This window comes from Equus quagga, chromosome 10 (assembly GCF_021613505.1).
Source record: "Equus quagga isolate Etosha38 chromosome 10, UCLA_HA_Equagga_1.0, whole genome shotgun sequence".
NCBI classification, from domain to species: Eukaryota; Metazoa; Chordata; class Mammalia; order Perissodactyla; family Equidae; genus Equus; species Equus quagga.
The window spans coordinates 86,976,480-86,999,725 of NC_060276.1; the positions used below are offsets into that span (position 1 = coordinate 86,976,480).

The window sequence follows — 23,246 nt, forward strand, 5'->3', positions numbered from 1 at the left end:
CAGGGGTGGTGACACTTGAAATTTCAATGATGAGTAGTAAGAGTTAGCAAGGTAGGAAAGTAGCATAGTATGGAAAAGACATTCCAAACAGCGGCTCTGACATGGGACAACATGGCGCTTGTGCAGAACCAGAAGGAATTGGTGTGGCTGGAATGAAGGCACAAAGGGAGGAGTGGAGAAGGATGAGACTGGAGATACCTGCAAGGGTGAGGTTTGAGTATTGTCCTGCAAGGTCTGGAGACTATGGACACGTTTCAAGTAAGAGAGTGACATGATCAGGTGTACCCTTTAAAGGGAGCTTGCTGTGGCTTGAGGATGGTGAGTAGATTGGAGAGGGGGCACAGAGACAGGTAGACCCATTAGAAAGCTCTTGAAATCCCGTTGTGACCATAACAGCAAACACTTAAACCATTTAATATGTGTCAAGCACTGTTGTAAGACCTCAAAATCTATTACCTCATTTAATTCTCATAGCAGCCCTACGAGGTAGGTACTTTTATCATTCCCATTTTAGACATGAGGAATTTAGAGAAATAGCGAGTGTAGAGTCAGAATTTTAACTCAGGTCTGTTTTACTGCAAAGAAAAAAGAAACAAAGCTTTTTAAATGTGATTATTATTGAAGATACTGGATTTAATTAACTAGAATCCAAGATACTATCACAAAAACAAATCAATACTGTCATTTGATAACCCTTTAATTCTTATCCATGTAAATATTTAGTTTTTACATATAAAAAGAAAAATGATAGATGGAGTTTATATTCTACCTTTTCATTTAATGTTATAGTACTCTGTGTTGGATATCATCCAATTGTCCCATTAGGACTTTTCTCCAGCCCCTTCTACCCTGTTCTGAGTCCCGGGCAGCTGACCTTTGGGGGCCACATCAATGGGTCCCCTAGCTCTCTGGCCTGCAGCTGGGTTGGCCAATGGGATGCACCAACAGGAGAGCAGAGGGTAGGAGGAGAGAGAAGTCATCTCCCTCCTTGCCAGTCACAATAGATACAATAGATTTACTGCCTCTTCCTACCAAGGTCCGTAGTGCCTGTCTGGAGGTTTTCTGCATATAGATGCCTACTCCAGGTTCTGGTAGCCACCCTCACATGCCCCTTCGGCCCCAGATGGTGGTAATGGCCGCCTGTTGCTACAACTTCTAAGGGACTAGAGGATCCCCTGTTGGTTTTCCCAAACACCTCTCACGCCTTTGTAAATACAGGCATACCTTGGAGATATTGTGGGTTTGGTTCCAGGTCACTGCAATAAAGCGAATATCGCGATAGAGCAAGTCACACAAATTTTTTGGTTTCCCAGTGCATATGAAGACTATGTTTATATTATATTGTAGTCTATTAAGTGTGCAATAGCATTATGTCTAAAAAAACACTGTACATACCTTAATTAAAAAATACTTTATTGCTAAAAAGTGCTAACCATCATCTGAGCCTTCAGCGAGTGATAATCTTTTTGCTGGTGGAGGGTCTTGCCTCGATGTTGGTGGCTGCTGACTGATTAGAGTGGTGGTTGCTGAAGGCTGGGGTGGGTGTGGCAATTTCTTAAAATAATGCAACAATGAAGTTTGCCACATTGCTTGACTCTTCCTTTCACAAACGATTTCTCTGTAGCATATGATGCTGTTTGATAACATTTTACCCACAGTAGAACTTTCAAAATTGGAGTCAGTCTTTTCAAACATTGCTGCTGGTTTATCAACTGAGTTTATGTGATATTCTAAATCCTTTGTTGTCATTTCAACAACTTACACAGCATTTTCACCAGGAGTAGGTTCCATCTCAAGAAACTACTTTCTCTGCTTGTCCATAAGAAGCAACTCCTCGTTTGTTAAAGCTTTATCATGAGATTGCAGCAATTCAGTCACATCTTCAGGCTCCACTTCTAATTCTAGTCTCTTGCTATTTCTGCCACATCTGCAGTTACTTCTTCCACAAAAGTCTTGAACCCCTCAAAATCTTCCATGAGGGTTGGAATCAACTGCCTCCAACTCCTGTTAATGTTGATATTTTGGCCTCTTCCCATGAATCACGAATGTTCTTAATGGCATCTAGAATGGTGAACCCTTTCCAGAAAGTCTTCAGTTTACTTTGCCCAGATCCATCAAAAGAGTCACAATCTGTGGCAGCTATAGCCTTATGAAATGTATTTCTTAAATAAGAAGACTTGAAAGTTGAAATTACTCCTTGATCCATGGGCTGCAGAATGGATGTGGTGGTAGCCGGTGTGGAAACATTAGTCTCATTGTATATCTCCATCAGAGCTCTTGGGTGATGAGGTGCATTGTCAATGAGTGGTAACATTTTGAAAGGAATCTTTTTCTGAGCAGTAGCTCTCAACAGTGGGCTTAAAATATTCAGTAAACTAAGTTGTAAACAGATGAGCTGTCATCCAGGCTTTGTTGTTCCATTTGTAGAGCACAGGCAGAGTAGATTTAGCATAATTCTTAAGGGTCCTAGGATTTTTGGAATGGGTAAACGAGCATTGGTTTCAATTTAAAGTCACCAGCTACATTAGCCCCTAACAAGCAAGTCAGCCTGTCCTTTGAAAGGAGGCATTGACTTCTCCTCTCTAGCTATGAAAAGGCTAGATGGAATCTTCTTTCAATAGAAGACTGTTATGTCTACACCAGAAATCTGCTGTTTAGTGTGGCCACCTTCATTAATCATCTCAGCTAGATCTTCTGGAAACTTGCTGCAGCTTCTACAGCAGCACTTGCTGCTTCACCTTGTGCTTTGATGTCACGGAGACGGCTTCTTTCCTTCAACTTCATGAACCAACCTCTGCTAGCTTCAGATTTTTCTTCTGCAGCTTCCTCACTTCTCTGAGCCTTCACAGAATTGAAGCGAGTTCGGGCCTTGCTCTGGATTAGGCTTTGGCTTAAGGGAATGTCATGGCTGGTTGGATCTTCTGTCCAGACCAATAAAACTTTCTCCACATCAGCAATAAGGCTATTTTGCCTTCTTATCATTCATGTGTTCACTGGAATAGCACTTTTAATTTCCTTCAAGAACTTTGCCTTTGTGTTCACAACTTAGCTAACTGTTTGACACAGGAGGCCTAGATTTTGGCCTATCTCGACTTTCAACATGCCTTCCTCACTAAGCTTAATCATTTCTAGCTTTTGATTTAAAGTGAGAGACATGCAACTCTTTCTTTCACTTGAACACTTAGAAGCCATTGTAGGGTTGTTAGTTGGCCTAATTTCAGTATTGCTGTATCTCAGGGAATAGGGAGGCTTGAGGAAAGGGAGAGAGACAGGGGAATGGCCAGTCAGTGGAGCAGTCAGAATACACACCACATTTATCAATTAAGTTCTCCATCTTATATGGATGTGGTTTCTGGCTCCCCCGAAAAATTACAATAGAAACATCAAAGATCACTGATCACAGATCACCATAACAAATATAATAATAACCATGATAATGAAAAAGTTTGAAATATTGCAAGAATTACCAAAATGTGACAGAGACACAAAGTGACCAAATGCTTTGGAAAAATGGCAGTGATAGACTTGCTTGACACAGGGCTGCCACAAACCTTCAATTTCTATAAAACAATACCTGGGAAGCACAATAAAGTGAAGCACAGTAAAACGAGGTCTGCCTGCCTGTAGTCACTTTATTAAACTCTTCTCAACTTACACAGTTTGCATATGTCCTCTGTTTGCTATGGGATCCTGAATGACGCACATACTGACTTTTGCGAGTTAGCAACTGCTTTTCTTGTTCTTTTCCTTCCTTCCTTCTTCTCTCCTTTTCCATTCCACCTAATCCACCACCCAAATGTTTACCTATATGTTGGGGGTTTCATCATTTATTCTACAAAACTATGGTCATACCACGTGCGCTTCTCTGCAGTGTGTTTTGCACTATGGGAAATTTCTCTAGTATGTGTAGATCTAAGTCCTTCTTTAACAGCTGTACTGTGGATATAGAATAATTTCTTCATCCGTTTCACTGTTGATAGGCATTCAAATGATTTTTACATTTTTGCCTCTGAAAACATGTGGTATCTTATTACTTTAATTTTTGTTTTTCTGATGACAGTTGAGTTTGAGTGAAATATAATTACTTTTTGGTACTACAACCCACAGTAAGAAAGACATTTTTTCATAGAAACCCAGCTTGCACATATACAATGGAACAAAAGTTTCATGAAAAAATACTATTATAACTACATGTGGTGCAGTATGATCTTTCCTTTCTTTCCTCTCTCCTTTCCTTCCTTTCTCTCTTCCTTTCTTTTCTTTTCTCTCCTCCCCCCCTTCTCTCTCTGTTTTGAATTTAGTTGGTGACCCATTAAATTGCTTTAAGGACCCACAAAAGAAACACCACCCACACTGAAGAGGAGTCTCTGCCTGGGAAGGCCAAAGATTTACTCTTTCTTTTCATTTTCCCCCCCACTTTATTTATTTATTTACTTTTTAATTTTAATTTTTAATTTTTGTTTTTATAGCAGTAACATTGGATTATACGATTATGTAACTTTCAGATATACATCATAATATATTTGGAATTCTGTGCAGATTACATCATGTTCACCACCCAAAGACTAATTATAATCCGTCACCACACACGTGAGCCTAGTCACCCCTTTCACCCTCCTCCCTCCCTCTTCTCCTATGGTAACGATCAATCCAGTCTCTGTTGCTATGTGTTTGTCGTTGTTTTTATCTTATGAGTGAGATCATACGGTATTTGACTTTCTCCCTCTGACTTATTTCACTTAGCATAATACCCTCAAGCCATGTTGTCACAAATGGCTGGATTTCATCATTTCTTATGGCTGAGTAGTATTCCATTGTGTATATATACCACATCTTCTTTATCCATTCGTCCCTTGATGGGCACCTAGGTTGCTTCCAAGCCTTGGCTATTGTGGATAATGCTGCAATGAACATAGGGGTGCATGTATCTTTATGCATTTGTGTTTTCAAGTTCTTTGGATAAATACCCAGCAGTGGAATAGCTGGATCATATGGTAGATCTATTCTTAATTTTCTGAGGAATCTCCATACTGTTTTCAAAAGTGACTGCACCAGTTTACACTTCCATCAGCAGCGTACGAAGGTTCCCTTTTCTCCACATCGTCTCCAACAGTTGTTTCCTGTCTTGTTAATTATAGCCATTCTCACGGGAGTGAGGTGATATCTCATTGTAGTTTTGATTTGCATTTCTCTGATAGTTAATGATGTTGAACATGTTTTCATGTACCTGTTGGCCATCTGTATATCTTCTTTGGAGAAATCTCTGTTCGGATCTTTTGCCGGTTTTTTAATTGGGTTCTTGGTGTTTTTGTTGTTGAGATGTATAAGTTCTTTGCATATTTTGGATATTAACCCCTTATCCGATGTATGGTTTGCAAATATCTTCTCCCACTTGTTAGGTTGTCTTTTCATTTTGTTGATGGTTTCCTTTGCTATGCGGAAGGTTTTTAGTTTGATGTAGTCCCATTTGTTTATTTTTTCTTTTGTTTCCCTTGCCCAGTCAGACATGGTACTTGAAGATATGCTGCTAAGATCAATGTCAAAGAGCATGCTGCCTGTGTTTTCTTTTAGCAGTTTCATGGTTTCAGGCCTTGCATTCAAGTCTTTAATCCATTTTGAGTAGATTTTCGTACATGGTGTAAGATAATGATCTACCTTTATTCTTTTGCATGTGGCTGTCTAGTTTTCCCAGCACCGTTTATTGAAGAGACTCTCCTTTCTCCGTTGTATGCTCTTGGCTCCCTTGTCGAAAATTAGCTGTCCATAGGTGTGTGGGTTTGTTTCTGGGCTCTCGATTCTGTTCCATTGATCTTTGTGTCTGTTTTTGTGCCAGTACCGTGCTGTTTTGGTTACTATGGCTTTGTAGTATATTTTGAAATCAGGGAGTGTGATACCTCAAGCATTATTCTTTTTCCTCAGTATTCCTTTGGCTATTCTGGGTCTTTTGTTTTTCCATATAAATTTTAGGATTCTTTGTTCTATTTCTGTGAAAAGTGGTGTTGGAACTTTGATAGAGATTGCATTGAATCTATAAATTGCTTTAGGAAGTATGGACATTTTAACAATGTTAATTCTTCCAATCCAAGAGCACGGGATATCTTTCCATTTCTTTGTGTCTTCTTCAATTTCTTTCAACAATGTTTTATAGTTTTCAGTGTACAGATCTTTCACCTCTTTGGTTAAATTTATTTCTAGGTATTTTATTCTTTTTGTTGCAATTGTAAATGGGATTGTATTCTTAATTTCTCTTTCTGCCAGTTCGTTGTTAGTGTATAGAAATGCAACTGATTTTTGTATGTTGATTTTGTATCGTGCAACTTTACCATATTCATTTATTATTTCTAAAAGTTTTTTAGTGGATTCTTTAGGGTTTTCTATATAAAATCATGTTGTCCACAAATAGTGACAGTTTCACTTCTTTTCCAATTTGGATCCCCGTTATTTCTTTTTCTTGCCTGATTGTTCTGGCTGGGACTTCCAATACTATTTTAAATAAGAGTGGAGAAAGTGGGCATCCTTGTCTGGTTCCTGTTCTTAGAGGAATAGCTTTCAGTTTTTCTCCATTGAGAATGATATTTGCTGTGGGTTTGTCATATATGGCCTTTATTATGTTGAGGTACTTTCTTTCTATACCCATTTTATTTAGAGCTTTTATCATAAATGGGTGCTGTATCTTGTAAGATCCACTCTTTCTTTAGCCACCCCTCTCCCATTTCATCTCTTGCCTACTCTATCAACTGGAACAATTACTGAGTTGTGGACCTCTGGTGCTTTAGAGAGGCAGTGTAGAGCAGAAGGTCTGGAATCACATGAACCTGAGTTCAAATCCTTAGCTCTCTGATTGACTGACTGGGTGACTTTATGCAGGTTACTCAATTTTTCAGGTTTCCACATCTCAAAAATGGAGATAAGAGGGGCCGACCTGGTGGCATAGTGGTTAGGCTTGCACACTCTGCTTTAGCAGCCTGGACTTCACAGGTTTGGATCCTGCGTGCTGGCCTACACACTCCTCATCAAGCCATGCTGTGGCGGCATCCCACATATAAAATGGAGGAGAATTGGCACAGATTTTAGCTCAGGGACAGTCTTCCTCACCGAAAAAAAAAAAAAAGAAAGTAAGAATAGTACTTCCATCAGGATGGTTGTGAGGATTGAGTCAATACCCTTGAGGCACTTATCACAATACCTGTCCCACAGTAAGGGCTTAAATGTTAGCTATTATTATTGTTTGTAAAGTCGAGATGTCTTACTTCCTCAAGTCAGGGGCTGGGCCCTGAGCTGTCAACTTCCAAGGGTAAGATCAGTGATTCTGTCCTTGAAGGTAAGAGTTAGAAGTTACAGAAGAGGAAGGTAGCATCAGAAAGGGCCTGTCCTTCAGCAGTAGGCTCTTCCAATTGTTACTCATTTATGGTGAGAACTTTACTCTTAGAGTCTCTTATTAATTCTGCTGACCAAGCGTGGAAGTGGCTCAGTCTGTGGGAGATATTTGGAAGGTGCCATTCCTTTTCAGCCAGTTAAAGAAAAAAGAACATAGATATAAAATGGTACCTGATCAATTTAACCAATAATGAGAACTAGATTCCAGAGTCTGCAGCACTCTGGTGCTCCTAAGCTTGTTATTTTTTCATAAAGAGGATATAAGGTAGCTTGGGAATGTCACCAGTGAGTCTATAATCTTATGTGAAAATATTTAGTATGAATAGCTTGAGTAATATTGCATAGTTCATATGGTAAAATTAGTAGTGAAAAGCATAACATCTCCTGAACCATGTGATCGTGCTTCAGTGTTAATATTTAATAATGCTCTGAGATACTCTGGGTCAGATCCTGTCACAGCTTGGGTTCTTCAGGCAGCAGATGGAGTCTAATGTGCAGGATGTTTATTCAGGAGTGTCTTTGAGATCAACACCTGTGTACAAAGGGGAAGAAAGCAGGAGTGGGCAGAGAAAAGTTGAGCTGTGATGCAGGCCCAAAGACAGCCTTGGCCAGTTCACAGGGAGCTCTGAAGCTAGAATAGCCTTTCAGAGTTGTCCTGAGTTGGGTCAAAATGGCCTGACCTTTATCCCTGTGGGATGGTTTAGGAAGGCATGTGACCTTAGGCAATGTGGCTCTTGGTACCAAGATAACTTTGTAGCTGAGGCAGTCTCTGAGGGAGGCTCCTAGCAGCGGGGCCACCAAGTCCTTCCTCAAGGAGATTCTGGATGATACATCACAGCTTGGCAACCAACCACTCTTGAAGCCCTTGTTGATTGTTCTTGGTATCACCTGGGGTCCTGGCAGCGTGGCACAGCCTCCTTCCCACCCCTGCTCCTCGGTCATTGTCTGATCTTCCACCCGTGGCAAGGGACTGACAAGAGAGTGCTTATGCCAGAAGAGGCCATGGAGGAGTTGGACCAGATGTGTAGGTCCATGGGGCCCAGTTGGGCGCATAAAACCTCACATAGAGCTTTGGGAATTACCAACATTTGGGGAGGCTGCCATAGCCAAAAAGTCACACGTGGGACTTTAGGACAAGATCCACCAGATTTTGAAAGTGACTCAGTGCTGAGTGTGATGTGACGAGGTTCAAGTTCTGGTGAGAACAAGGAATGGCAGGCTGAGCTCCAGTGTGGAGGTGAGGGGTTGGGCATCTGCATGCTTCCTCCAGTGCATGAACTGGACAGGCTGGCTCTGGCTGAAGTTCCAGAAATGCCATGAACACTCTCTAGAAGTTACCAGCACCTGCCCCACTCGGAACCTGGATGTCTTTCCTCCTGGACTGAATGTTGCCCTCAACAGGATCTTTTCCCCACAACTGAGGATCTCACCGAGAAATGAAAAGGGACTTCTTGGCTGATGAAAGCTGAGCAGGCCTCAGTACTAGATTCAACACCAATTCTGTTTGCATCAGTGTTAATGGATGGAATGGATAGTAAGGGTAGGAATTTGGAATACCTTCCCAGTCTAGCCTGATTAACTACAGTGTGTGGGATGAGCAGGGAGGTGCCAAAAAAGAGGAACAGAACCACGGGCTTCAGCCAATCTGAGCCTGATTAGGAAGGTGGTCTGGTACACAAGACATGGGATTGGAGGGGCAGGGCATCGAGGACTTCCAGCAGGGTGTCTCTCCAAAATAGGGAGCACAGTGTTGGGGAATCCTGAAGTTAGCACCATTTAGTAATCAGAGGGAGCCAGTCAGCAGGCTTGAACCAAGCCTTCAGCACCGCCCAGGGCAGAGCAGACTAAGTGTCTGTTTCAGTTGAGGCTCCAGCAGGAAACACATGACACACTCCAAGGAATCATGGATATGGATTTAATGAAGGGACTATTGACTGAGGAGTGGGTAGGGTTAAGGGAACCAATCAGGGCAGTGGAGCACTCAGGAACTAGCAAGTGTGGGAAGCCTTTACTGTCCCTAGGTCTGGAGAATCAGGGACGGACTGGTATTATTGGAGCCCACTGGAGGAGCTGGAGCAGTGGCAGCAAGTAGAGGAGTATAGCTACTGCCAAACCTTGGCCAGGCAGGGAGGGAACAGGGGGAGGGGAAGTGGAATCAATACCATGATTTCTTGCTGCTTCCTATTGGCTGGACCCACCCAGAAGCCAGAGAACACCGAAGCTGGGGGTAGGGGGATGCAATCCACAGAGGTCTGCCTCCTAGGTCAGAGAGCTCAGTGAAAAGGGCAGAAAATGCATCTTGAGGGGCAAATGGAGAGAGAATGACCCAGCACAATCTGTTACCTGAATAAGGACTCGGACTCAGGTGAACAAGCCCCACAGCCAGGGTATAAGGCCAGGTCTCGACTAACAGCTCCTGGGGCTTGGTCTGCTGGATGTCAGGACTGGTCCCCTGGACTCAGATGGGGCTTCCCTACGTGTGATGGTTAGGGGGCCTCAGCTAATAGGACTGGAATTCAACAACAAGCAAGCAAAATTTACAAAGAGGACTGTGGTTGTAGCTGGTCTAACTTTGATTAGTCATGCTTCCCTTTGATGCGAGGTTTTCCTATGTGGATGGGTGCAAGCTGACTGTCACCCACTGTGACTGTTAGCTGTGACCTGTAGCCTGCATTCTCAGGAGCTCCCTTGGCAGGGCCTCTGCCTGGCCCCCACAGCAGCCCATGGTGAGCCATTGGGGCTGTAATTTAACTCTCACTCCATTATGTGACTATCTGTGGTCTCAGCATGTTGCCCTGGTGCTGTCACGGCCTGGAGACCCCATTTCTATTCTATTGTGCTTGTTCACAGATGGTAGCTGTAAAACCGGCAAAATAGGTCCCGCTGTTTAGAGCCTGTCTGGTTAATCTCAAAAGCCACATTTTAAAAAATAACACTAAATTGGTTCTCATATAAACTTTATAACTTGCACTGTGTGACTAGCGTCTTATCTTTTGACGTTTCTGAGAAAAATTGGATGAGGCTTCATTTTATGAGCGCTGGAAATGCAGAAGCATTAGCAATTGGCTCTAAAGCTCTCTCTTGTCACAACAGGATGATATATAGCCTTGGCAATGGGGAGTAGGGGGCAGTCGGGTGCACCTTGGAATACATCTTTGGATACCCCACTTGTTGAGGAGCTCCTCTTGGTATTAGGAGGATGGAATACACTGTGACATTTTATTGTCCCAACAACCTTGTGAGAATAAGTATCATCCCCAATTTATAGATGAGAAGCTGAGACTCAAAGGCATTCCTGCGAGTAAGGATTATATAGTTAGGGGCTAGTGTCAACTCTTTAAATAAGCACAGTTATTTCTAATATTTTAGGTTAAATTTAACAATTGACATAAAAGATTATTAATCATTCTCATTAGATTTAAAAAATAACTGGTAAACATATACCAATTACCTAACACAAAGCCATGACCTAGTAGGGGATGATAGTGCTAGAATCCACTTTGATTTAAAGCATTGGATGGTGTCTACTTGAATTGTATGGATACTCCTATTACTAAAGCTCAAAAAAATTCATGTCTTCTTGAAAACGTTATTTTCCCTGTAATACAGTTTCAAGGAAAGTTTTCTTATTTAGGAGCTACATCTATTTTAGCTACACTGACACAGGTGACAACTCTATTGAAGCTTTGTCTAGGGCAAAGGGAAGCAGTTGTGAAATACTGACATTACAGTAAAGACAGAAATGGGTAGGAATATCATCAAATCTCCTGGTTTTATATATGAGCTTTTCCTCATGTCATCAGAATGCTCTTGATATCTCAACAAGTATTTGCAAAATTTCTTCCCAAAATTAATTTCAATTTGATTTACTGAAATGTAATTGTTTTTATGATTTTGTCAACTTAATTTGATTATTACTAAGGTCATGTCAACCTATTAGAAGGAAGAAAATCCAAGAAAACTGCAGTTTCAATTCCACACATACTACTGGACTTTTCTACAGTTTCATAGATACTTTCCGTGGAAACGTCCTTTTTTGAGTGAGTAGAAAGGAGTAACAGGGTGAAATCACTAACGTGACTCTATCAGCCTTACATTTGGGAGGAATAAAAATAGCCTTGTTTCAGTGAAGCATGGAATTTAATTGGCTCCCAATCTTTTCTTCTCATGCATCTGGTAGCCTGTACTACAGTAGAAAATTTTAAACTAGAAGGAGACATAATCCAATTAAATTTCCTTTTAAAAATGTCAAAGCAAATAAATCCAGGGCCCATGAACTCATACACAGCTTTGCTATTCCCACTGGGCAGCTGCTGTTTACTGGGTTTCTATCCAGTGCCATCTTTGGTTCCCATTTCAAGGGTGTATGATTTTACAGATCAGCAGCTATGTTTTTTTCACCATTGATGAACACGTAATTTATTGGCAATTTGTTTGACATATTAAGTAGCTCTAGTGACAGCTAGCTTGGAAGATGTCATGGGGCCATCTTGCAAACAATGATTCCCAGCGATTATGGAGTCATGATCTTGCATCGTTGTTGAATTTGACTCTGCATTTCATAGTTCTTCCTTCTTCCAGAAAATGCTGTGTGGCACATGTTGTTTATGCAACAGATTAAATTGAATTTTGTTTTGAGATTTGAGCACTGTTTCTTGAGTTATCTTGAAGTCACATTGGAGACTCTGGATCTATCCACAGTTTGACAGAAAGTTGCTTTGTTCCAAGCTGTGCTATGACTTTCATAGACATTTTATTGATTTTGATAAATGTAAAATTGCATAGTGTCTTTGTTTGACTTCCTCTGGAAGCTGACTTGAAGACAAGGATTTGAGTGTAAATAGTTTTTTGGGGGAAGTGAAAGGAACACTAGTAAGGGAGTGAGGAAGTGAGAAATGGAAGAGGAGGAACTAATACAGGGGGCATATTATCAAACCAGTAACAAATGTGGTTGAGTAGAGCTCAATGCCTGTGGGAAACAAGGGACCCAGTGGCCAGTATATACTTCAGAGTTATCTTACCCAAAGTGCAAGGGAGCTGCGATATTCATCCATCAATTCCTGTCATTGTTTGAGGGCTGCTCCTGAAGTGGGGGAAAAGAATTAATTCCCAGGCACTTGTGGCATCTCACAGGGGCAGCCAAAGCGGGCCTCAAGAGGCCAAAGAAAAGCTCTCAGGCAAAGGAATACAGGTGCTGATGGTTGGAAGTCAGGCTGGTGTGTGCCAAAGTGGAAAGGGTAAGGGGATTGGGAGGGGCACTGGCAGAGCCTGCTACACGCAGGTATTTAAGTCTCCAAATGTGTGCTGTCAGGGGGCTGTTTTACAGAAATACAACCAGACTTGTCCTCATCTAGAAGGGGAGGGATTGACTGTTGTGGATGAGCTCTTCTGTTTTAAAATTACCATGCAGTTATTTCCACTTAAAACTTAAGTGCACTGCTGGGAAAACAATATGATCTGGAATTTTCTTTGAATTTTATAGTGTAGGATGGATAAAAGGTCAGTGAAGACAAAGAATATTTTGACTCGCTGCCCAGATTGTCATTAGATATTCTGTAACATTTGTGGATTTATTAGAACAATTAGGCACTGGTAGTATGGGGATTTCTCATGTCACTGAAGACCTTGTTGACCTAAAACAAATAGACAGCCAGTTATTTATCCAGCAACAGTGGGTTTATTCAGGATCAACAAAGAATTGCAATTCAGGGTCTACAACCGTGGTGAGCCACATGCAAGTCCAAAGCAACAAGGGAGGGAGAACTCTTTTATAAAGGGGAAGAGGAACTGTTGGGAGGGCTATTGTAAACAAAGAGTCCGTTGGAGGAGACTGGGAGTTCAAAATATAGTGGTTTTTCATTGGCTGAGTTATGACAGTCTCTCATTGGCTGAGCTTCTTGTCAAAAAGAGGAAATCTTTCTTCTTCCTGTTGGGCTCTGGTATTGATGTAGGGCATGAGGGTTCCCCCTTCTGGCCTCTCAACTCCTTTTTTTTTTTTTTTTTTTTGCTGAGGAAGATTAACCCTGAGCTAACATCTGTGCCAGTCTTCCTCCACTTTATATGTGGGTTGCTGCCACTGCATGACTGACAAGTGGTGTAGGTTCCTGTCTGAGATCTGAACCTACGAACCTGGTCCGCCAAAGTGGAGCATGCCAAACTTAACCACTACACCACGGAGCTGGCCCCCCAACTCCATTTTAAATGAGGTTTCTGTTTATTAATTTTCACAACTTCTTTATTTTACAACGAGTTCGGCTATGTGATTCCTTTAGTTGGACCAATTATGGGCACAATTATGAAGAAGATACCTTTTCCCTCTACTTTATTGATGCCCCCCTCTGAGTTTCTAATAACTTATCTCCTGCTTTCTACCCTCCTTTGGATCTCAATTTGATCCTGGTTAGTCCATTTAAACTAGTACCTGTGAAACTCTCCCTAAAATTGAGGGTTGGCTATGATTCTGGTACTGATCCCAATGTGGTGGTATTTTCCCCACACCAAGCAATTCTCTGACACCAGCTGAGTGTCCTACAATTCAGTTCAATTCTTACAATGTCTACCCAGAGATAGCCTCAGATACACAGGTTAAGGGCTCAATCCCACAAGATTGCCCCCCTCCTTCAGATGGCCTTCACATGTCCAATTGTCATCTGTGCTTCTGACCAACCAGCTGTAGATTGGAGGTTCCCACAACCCCTTCCTTGAGTTTGATTAATTTGCTAGAGCGGCTCACAGAACTCAGAAACATTTAACTTACTAGATTGGTGGTTTATTATAAACGGATATAAATTAGGAATAGCCAGATGGAAGAGATGCATAGGGCAAGGTGGGGAAAGGGCGCGGAGCTACCATGCCCTCTCCAGGTGCACCTCTCTCCCAAAATCTCCAGGTGTTCACTAGCCTGGAAGCTCTTTGAAGCCAGTCCTTTTGGATTTTTATGGAGGCTTCATTACATAGGCATGACTGATTCAATCGTTGGCCGTTGGCGATTATACTCAATCTTCAGCCCCTCTCTCCTCCCTTGGGGTGGGAGGACTGACTGTTCCAACCCTTTAATGATGTGGTTGGCTCCACTGGCAACCAACCCCCATATTTAGGTGCTTTCCAAAAATGTCTCATTAACAGAACAAAAGACACCCTTATGGCTCTCATCACTTATGAAATTGCAAGGGTTTTAGGAGCTCTGTGCCAGAAATGGGGATGAAGACCAAATATGTATTTTCTGTTATAAATCACAATATCGTATTGGTAATATATGAATCTTAGGTTCCTCAGTCACTGCAGATATCCCTGTGGCATTTATCAGGTACTTGGGCAGGAAAAAACCACTCCTACCTGGAACCTAGAGAATAATGACAAAGGGAAATAAAATCGAGGGAAGGGGTATTGATTCTAGAGAGTTGTTAAAATGAATAAATAGAAATCTCATTTAAAATGGAGTGAGGAGGCCAGAAGGGGGAGCTCTCATGTCTACATCAATAGCAGAGCTCTACAGGAAAAAGAAAGACCTCCTCTTCTTGACAAGAAGCTTGGCCAATGAGAGACTGTCACAACTCAGCCAATGAAAAGCCGCTACACTTGGAACTCCCAGTCTCCTGCAGTGGATTCTTTGTTTACAGTTGCCCTCTATAAGAGTTTCTCCTTGCCTTGTTGCTCTGGACTTGCCCGTGGCTCACCAGGGTTGTAGACCCTGAATTGCAATCCTTTGATGATCCTGAATAAACCCATTCTTGCTCGAGAAATAACTGGCCGTCTATTTGTTTAAGGTCAACAGAGCCTAGCGGGGCTGGAGCGGGCAGGAAAGCATTGTGTGAGCCATGGGATTTAAAGTGATCAAGATTTTAAGAAATGGACTATTGTTATCTTTTCATCTTAATTATCCTTAATTTCAAATCTCAACGTATTTACTTGAGTTTCATTTTGTCCAAGTCTGGCTTGTTGCTAATAAATTTAATTCTCATCTCTAAATTCTTGAATTGTCATTATTCCAGTGTAAGTTCTTCTATTTTGTTAAGGAACAAAAATTCAACCAAGTAAATGTGGAGATCTAATTGGCTTCATTAAGTGATTCATGCATCTGGCAGCATTCTATCTAGCAAGTAGAGAGATACTCTGAGGAGTTGTACAAAATAGAAGGTATTTATAGGCAGAAACTGGACAGAACAACAAAGTTATTAAAGCAAAAGAAAAGAGGATTGTTTCAGGCCAGGTCATCTTCTTTTGGGAGAAGGGAAGGGCAGGGGTCTTATCACGCAGATTACCTCACTAGTGCTAATCAGGAAATTTCAGATTGACTGTTTAAAGGTCACATTCCTGGGAAAAGTTGAATTTGCAGTTGTCTTGGTTTGCCGTCATGGGGCAAATGACTCCATTTTGGGGCCTATTATTTCTTTTTAAAAAATTTCCTCCTCTTTTATTGTTAGGATTTAAATAATAATTTCTTGCTTAAAAAACCCTCCAAATTGTGGCTGCCTAGTAAGATATGAGAAAGGAACTTCTAGTACCCTCCCATTTCATAAGAGAATCCATTCCCCGAATTATTTCATTGTAATGATGTGAGTTGCGTAATGTATTTTATTCTTTTTGTATTGAAAGCTTAAATTAAAAAAAATAGGGAATAGTGATTTTGAATGCAAATATTTGTACTATATTCCTCTATAACACAATCAAATTTGAAAATACCACTTAAGAGCAAAAATTGCTTTAAGTTTTGTAATGAAATTTCTGAGGACATGTTGAACAGAATGATTATTGATCTCAGCCTTCATTGATTAAAATATGTAATTTTATACGCGCAAAGACACACATACACACACCCCCCTCACACAATGATTTACTGCTTTTTGGTGTAGGAAGGACATTTCACTAAGTTCCATGTGGTATGAATTACACAAAACACACCCTAGGAGTTGATTTAGCCATCATCTCTGGATGGTCATTTCCTTCTTCACATAGCCAGTTGGTGGTTTGGGATCACCTACCAACAGGAGGCATTCTTGGGAGAGAAGAGTACTGTCACCTCAAGAACCACATTGTTTTCTACTTAACTTTTCTTGTTAAAAAATGATAGGACCAAATGTAGCCATGTAGGATGAGAGCCAGCTGCTTCTGAATAGGTCCACTCCTCTGCTGGGTTTTGGAGGGTAGCCCAGCAGATGAGCAGAGCTTTGGAGCCCCACTGCTGGGGTTATGGTCCAGGCTCCTCCACTTCTTGACAGTTGGACTTTAGACAAGCTACTTAACCCTTCTATGCCTCAGTTTCCTTTTCTGTAAGTAAATATCATAATAATACCTACCTCTTAGGGCTTTCTACAATGGTTAAATAACTTAATACATGGAAAACACTTAAAAGAGTACCTTTCATATAGTAAATATTCAATAAATTTATTATTATGGTTATTATTACTATTATGACTGGGTAATTATAAGATTCCTGTAAACCTGTTAAAGTCTACAGCCAGTTTATAATTACCATGAATCATCTCTTAAGTTAAGGCTTTACAGCTTAGTTAGCGATGCTAGTACTTGGTGCTCTTCTGATTCTGATTGTGCATCAAGGTTATCAGTTACCATAGTTTTACATATCACCCATATTCCAGTGACTTCCACATCTTTCCACAGTTCTGGACTCTTAACTCTGTGCTATACAGAACCCTATTTCCAAGTGTTTACCAGAATTTTATTTTGATGTCCCATGGGCACCTCAAATAAAAATGTCCAAAACTGAACTTAGTTTCTCTCTCTGATCCTTATTTCCCTACTAAAAAAAAATGTTTAAAACTCCTCTTTTTCCTTCTTTCCTTCTTTTGCTCGTAACATTGCTCTGGGTCGAATATTGTCCCCACTAAAATTCACGTCTACCAGGAGCCTGAGAATGTGAATTTATTTAGAAGTAGGGTCTTTGCAGATGTAATTGAAACATCTGCTAAAAGTTAAAATGAGGTCACACTGGGTTAGGGTGGGCCTTAAATCCAGTAACTGGTGTGGTTACAAGAAGGCCATGTGAAGACAGAGAGATACACACAGAGAACAAGACAGAGGCAGAGATTAGAGTGATGTGTCTACGAGCCAAGGAACTCCAAGGATTGCCATCAACCACCAGAAGCGGGGAGAGGGGCATGGAACAGATTCTCCCTCAGAGCCTCCAGAAAGAACCAATCCTGCCAACACCTGGCTTTTGGACTTCTGGCCGGGGCAGTGACAGAATAAACTTCTGTTGCTTTCAGCCTCTCAATTTGTGGTAATTTATTATGGCAGCCCTAGGAAATTATAAGATGTCGTTAACTATTACTGAATTTAGAAGTCTTAGAACCATCCTTACCTGTATTAGTTTATAAGGACACCAGTCATATTGGATTAGGGGTCCACCAAACTCCAGTGTGACCTCATCTTATCTGTAACGACCCTATTTCCAAATAAGGCCATACTCTGAGGTCCCAGGGATTAGGACTTTAACATATCTGTTTTGAGGGGACACAATTCAACCCATAACACTACCCCTTTCTTTTATCACCACTTCAGATCAGTCACCTTCCAGGTATTGTATATTCTACTGCAGCAAAATCTTTCAGCTGTAGCTCTTGTCCCCCCCAGCTTCAGCTGTCCTGGTTATGGCACAGTCATCTCTCTCCAGGATTATTGCAGTAACCTCCAAAGGGATTTCCCCCCTTCATTTCATTCTTCAAACATCCACTGAGTTATCTTATTAATTTCTAATCAGATTTCTCTGGCTGATACCCACTAATGACTTTCCCTAACCACAGCATAGGGTATAAACTAGCACAGAAGGCCCCAAGTTTGGCCCCATCTTCTCCTTCCAACTGCCTCTCTTGCTGCTTCGTACTGTGTGCCCCAGACTACACTAGGCTGCTCACCCTTTCTTGAAAATAGCTTTTCAGATCTGCAGGCCTTTGCTTATGCTGTTTGCTTTGCCTGGAATACCCTTCATCACTTTAATCCCCTGCCGAACTAACTGTTCCTCATCCTGTAAGGCTCAGCTGAAACATGGCTTACTCAGGTTGCTTCCACAATCCCATCACATAGAATTATTGAGCCCTTACCTGTGTTTCTGTGACACCTTGTGACTATGGATACTAATGTAACACTAGGAAAGATATAGCACCTCTTATACAAAACAATGAACCTTGACGATGGCATTATAAGCAGCCACAGTTATGGACTTTTTCCTCCCTGTTGATATTAATATTAACTGACCATTGCAGCATAAATAAGTGTGTGTGCATATGTGTGTGCGTATAGATTTATATATACAAGATCTTTTGAAATCTCTGACCTGTGTTTATCACTTATACAATTAAGTTTTGTTGCAACCCTCCTCATCAAGATAATTCTTAAACCTCTCTAGAGTGAAGGTGTTTATTTTCTGAAATTAGCAAATATCTACACACACACACATATGTGTCATATATATCATATTTACAAAATAAATGTGTGTGTATTTATTTATACATACATATGTATAAAGTGGCTTATCCCCAAGAACATAATATAAGTGATCCAGTGCTCTTTTCATTGTTAAGATTGAAGAAATGGTAACCAAGCAGCCAGTATAAGTAGCAGTTTGCATTTTAAAAATTGACTTCTTAATAAAGTATAGTACAGTACAAACAACCCCCAAATTTCAGTGGTTCACAACAACAGATATTTATTTTATCTGTGGGGCTGTAGGTCATCTGGGCTTGGCTCCAGCTGGCCTTGCTCTCCCTCTGTCATTCTGGGACCAGCAGCATCTTGGGCCATGCCAAATCATGCCAGCACATTTGGGCCTCTGTTCGTGGTGCATCTGCTAACATTACGTAGGCTAAAACCAGTCATGTGGCTGAGCCCATATCAAAGGGACAGGAAAACTGACTCCATAGGAGCTTCTGCAAAGTCACATGGCAAACAGCATGGGTGTGTAATTCTAATACAGAGACTGATGAAGAATGGAGCACAGGCATCCAATCTACCACAAAGTCCTTATGATCCGAAAGTGGATGGTAGAAATGTCTGCTTTGAAAATAAACTATTTACCAAGAGCTTATATAACGACAAGAAACAATTTGATACTGCATTTACAAAACTGCACTTTGAAATGCGGTTCTAATTATATCCATCTTTGTTTTCTTCCTAGAGATGTGAAGATGAGTGGCTCGGGATGCCATCACCTATTCCTGTAAAATACATTAACTATGTAAAACTTTTAAAGGAGGTATTTGGCTTAGAGGAGGAGTAACCATGCCAGCTTGGGTCAGCTCCCTTTGATTCCTGCTCTAATTTTGCCAAGTTTATTTCAGTGGATATAATTTCATTAAAAACAGAAAAGAAACAAGGCTCATGTTGAATTGAAATCCACAGACCACAATTTATCTCCTTTTGTCATTTTAGTTTTTCAGAACATCATATCATATTGCTGATATACCAGCACTATTAAAAATACCATTTAAAGAAACATCGAACATTTTTATTATATGTATGATTTATTAATACCAGGGAATCTCATGTTAATTTTCTGTCCAACATAATTTGATTCCTTATGACACAAAAAGAAAATGACTTTTGACAACTATACATGACAATATAAAATTAAATTATATCAGAGCGTAAGTTGTGATTCTATTAAACGTTTTTTTCAAATTTTTTGACACATCTTTGTTACTTATATGGTTAAACTTTGTAGCAACTCACCTTATCAGAATAATCCTTAAGCCTCTCTAGAGTGAAGGTATATATTTTCTGAAATTAGCAAATCTATGAGAGGAAAAGGACCCCCCACCCACAACACACACACAAATTTGAGGGAGAAATTGAAACATATGCAATGTTTATATTTTTAATGCCCTTTTTATACCTAAAGTTAGCTTGTTAACTTAGGAATATGTGCATATGTATATAATTATAGTATGACCAAAAATGTATTATGTCTAAAATATTTAGGGATGCAAATGCTGAAGATTTTGTGAGATCTTTTTTGGTTCATTCTCCACACACACATACCACCCACCCCAGAGTTTTAAATATTCTAAGACTACAACATGTTTCCCTCCTGCATTTCTCTAGTTCTATTTTTATTTTTCTTCTAGGCCTATACATTATGAGTCTCAGCAGAACTTTTGTCATGTAGTATATATTTGATTAAAACTCAACCATGGACCCCTGGGAATTCAGTGTGAGAAGTTTGTCCCAATCTACCCCATTCTTCAGTGTTGAATGCTGTGTATCGTAAATCCGGTTGCCTGGTGTTCTCAGGGACAATGGAAGCCTATGGAGAAGGGACTTTGACATTTACCTTTCGGGGACTGCTCTGAGGAGAACTGATGACATCTCATGGGCCCTTTCTATCTCATTATTCTTTCACTCCACATCTGAGGCATCTTGCCTAGAAATGAGCCGGCTTCTTGGCACTCAGATGTACCACTTTGCTCGACAACAATGGCTTTTTCACTTTTTAAAATTGAAGTTAATCAATAAACTATGTCTATATATAAAGCTAGGATAATTTTACATGTGCCATTGTTAGAGTAGACCCCATAGGACTTCCCAATAAACTGAAATACTCAATTTATATACTAGAGCCATTTACCCATAAAATCTATTTTTGACTTCTTGATTTTTGTCCCAGGTTTTTTTTTAAAAGACAACTGACAGTGCCAAGCCATTTTGTCACTTTAAGATTTTCCATTCCCCTGAGAGCAAGCTTTTAGAGGGATGACACTTTCCTGGAACTTTTTAGGCTGACACATTTGTCACTTACCTATTCAACTCTTCAGTCAGTTGTCTTTTCTTCAAGATTTTAAATATATAGATAATTCAGCCCTCATACAGGCTTGCAATAGAGTTCATTTGAGAAGTGGGAGGAGAAAAGGAAAGGAAGCAAACCAATGATGTGCTTCAGAGTTTGTAGGATGACAACTGCTCGTTCTATTGCATAGATGTGTGTCACTGCCCTGGTTATTCGCAGTTCAAGCCCATAATTAGCAATTAAATGGCCATTATAGGAATCATGCCGATAGACATGATACATTGCAGCCATACAGACACTTTAAATAATTATTTTTATAACTAAGCCATATACTGAAGGAGATTTATAATTTAGAGATAATATCCCCATTAGTAAATTTTATGACCCAATAAACAGCTCCTACTAGTTAATAAATGCCAAAGCCATAAAAACAAAGACTATTAATGTAATAGAATTTTTGTACCTCCCTCTTTTGCTGGTGGTCTCAAGGCACTGAAGGGAAATGCTATCTTAGGAAAAACATTTATTCTCGTTATGTAAATATCAATGAATTGTCTTACAGTCCATCTGGAAGTCTCCCAGCCCAACCCCCTTGGTCCCAGGTGGTCCCGAAATGCTGATGCGTTCTGCTTAGGTTTCAAACAGTAGATAACTCTGGTTTTTAGCAGAAACAAACCCTGTGACTCAAATCTTTCAGGGAGGTAGAGAAGACAGCTGGAATTTCTGCTGCTTCTCTTCCCTCTGAAAAAGAGAAGTCTCAACTATTGCTATTATTCCAGAGTAATAAGTTTTAGAAGTTTCACAACTTTTGCATATAGTTATATTTTTAGCTGCTAACATTTTCTCATTTTGATGGAAAAGCAAGTGCCGCCTGTGGATGTCTGGGTGAGCTGAAGGTTAATATAGGCAAACCTTTTGTGCTGAGAACGAATTGTTTTTTGGTATTCCTGGAATCGTGGGAATGATTGATAAAGTCATTTGAAAACCCGAATCAAATCCTGTCTTTTCATAAATTGATTAAAAGCTGCTAAGTTTACATTACATGGTTTCCTGAGTCATCGTTGTAAAGTATGGATGTTGTCAGCAGATGACTAATTTATGGTGTTTATTTGCTTTTTCCCCCCTTTTGAAAACCTAGCCATTTGGACCTATTTGAAAAGTAGTGGTCAATCTATCTGTTGGCTTTAGTGCTTACTAAAATAGTTAAAATTTTAGACAATAGAGAGGAGATGAAGAGTACTGTAACTCTCAAGTATTATGATGGGTTAAACATTTTGCTTATTTTATTCTATGTATTGCCTCTGATCCAATTAATGTAAAATGTACCATTCTTGGTCTTTTTTTGTGTGCTATGCTATTGGAAGTTTGATTGTTCAGGGTTGTAGAGCATCCAGGCTTTATAGACACTTCAGTCATGAGTTTAGGATATTTAAATTGCCTTTCCTTCTTTCAAATAGCAGGGAATTATTGATGAGCAAAATGAAATCTCTCCAAATTAAAAAAATAAATAAAACAAAACTCTTGCCCTTCCAACTTGGATTTATTTACCTTAATTTGAGTGAGGACTGCTTCGTAGTCTTTTCCACTTATTCCTCATTTCCCCATCCCCTTCTTCCACATGTTATGATTTTGCTATAAGTTCAGCAGTTGGAGTTTTCAATAATAGCTTAATGAAATAGTAGGCGTTTCCACAAAATATTTAAGTTTAATAATGCAGAAATTATTGAATAATGAATTTTCATGTTCCCAATTATATGTATATTCTTTTTAGTTAAGAATACAGATTCCTGAATTTTGAATATCCTTCAGAATTGGTCTAAATGACCTTTCAGACAAACACCTTCCAAATGATATTAAACGTATACTCAGGTGATGGGTCTCTGCCCTAATATTTGTTTGGGCAAAGTTTGAATTGCTTCAAGTTGAAGGGAGGTTAAGACCTTTTCAAAATTGAGTCTTTTCAAGTTGATTGGACATCTTCAGACACACAGTGCTTTTCAATTCCCAGGAGAATGTAATGTGTAAAAATGGAAAACCCACTGAGGCAAGATCAATGAAGCTATTTAGCAAATAAACCTGGAGTGATAATGGAGCAAACATCATTATTACAAATGGTAGCACTGACTGT

The 23,246-nt window shown here is 40.1% G+C and overlaps 1 protein-coding gene across 4 annotated transcripts in view; it reads left to right on the plus strand.

Moving 5' to 3' along the window:
- Positions 1–22,154, plus strand: part of EFHC2 (EF-hand domain containing 2) — a 179,716-nt gene extending 157,562 nt beyond the window's left edge. For all 4 annotated transcript variants that reach the window (XM_046672652.1, XM_046672650.1, XM_046672651.1 and 1 more), the window contains one exon: positions 19,511–22,154. In XM_046672652.1, the coding sequence (XP_046528608.1) occupies positions 19,511–19,612 (102 nt within the window). In that variant the 3' untranslated portion in view covers positions 19,613–22,154. The remainder of the gene's footprint in view (positions 1–19,510) is intronic.
- The last annotated feature ends 1,092 nt before the right edge of the window (positions 22,155–23,246 follow it).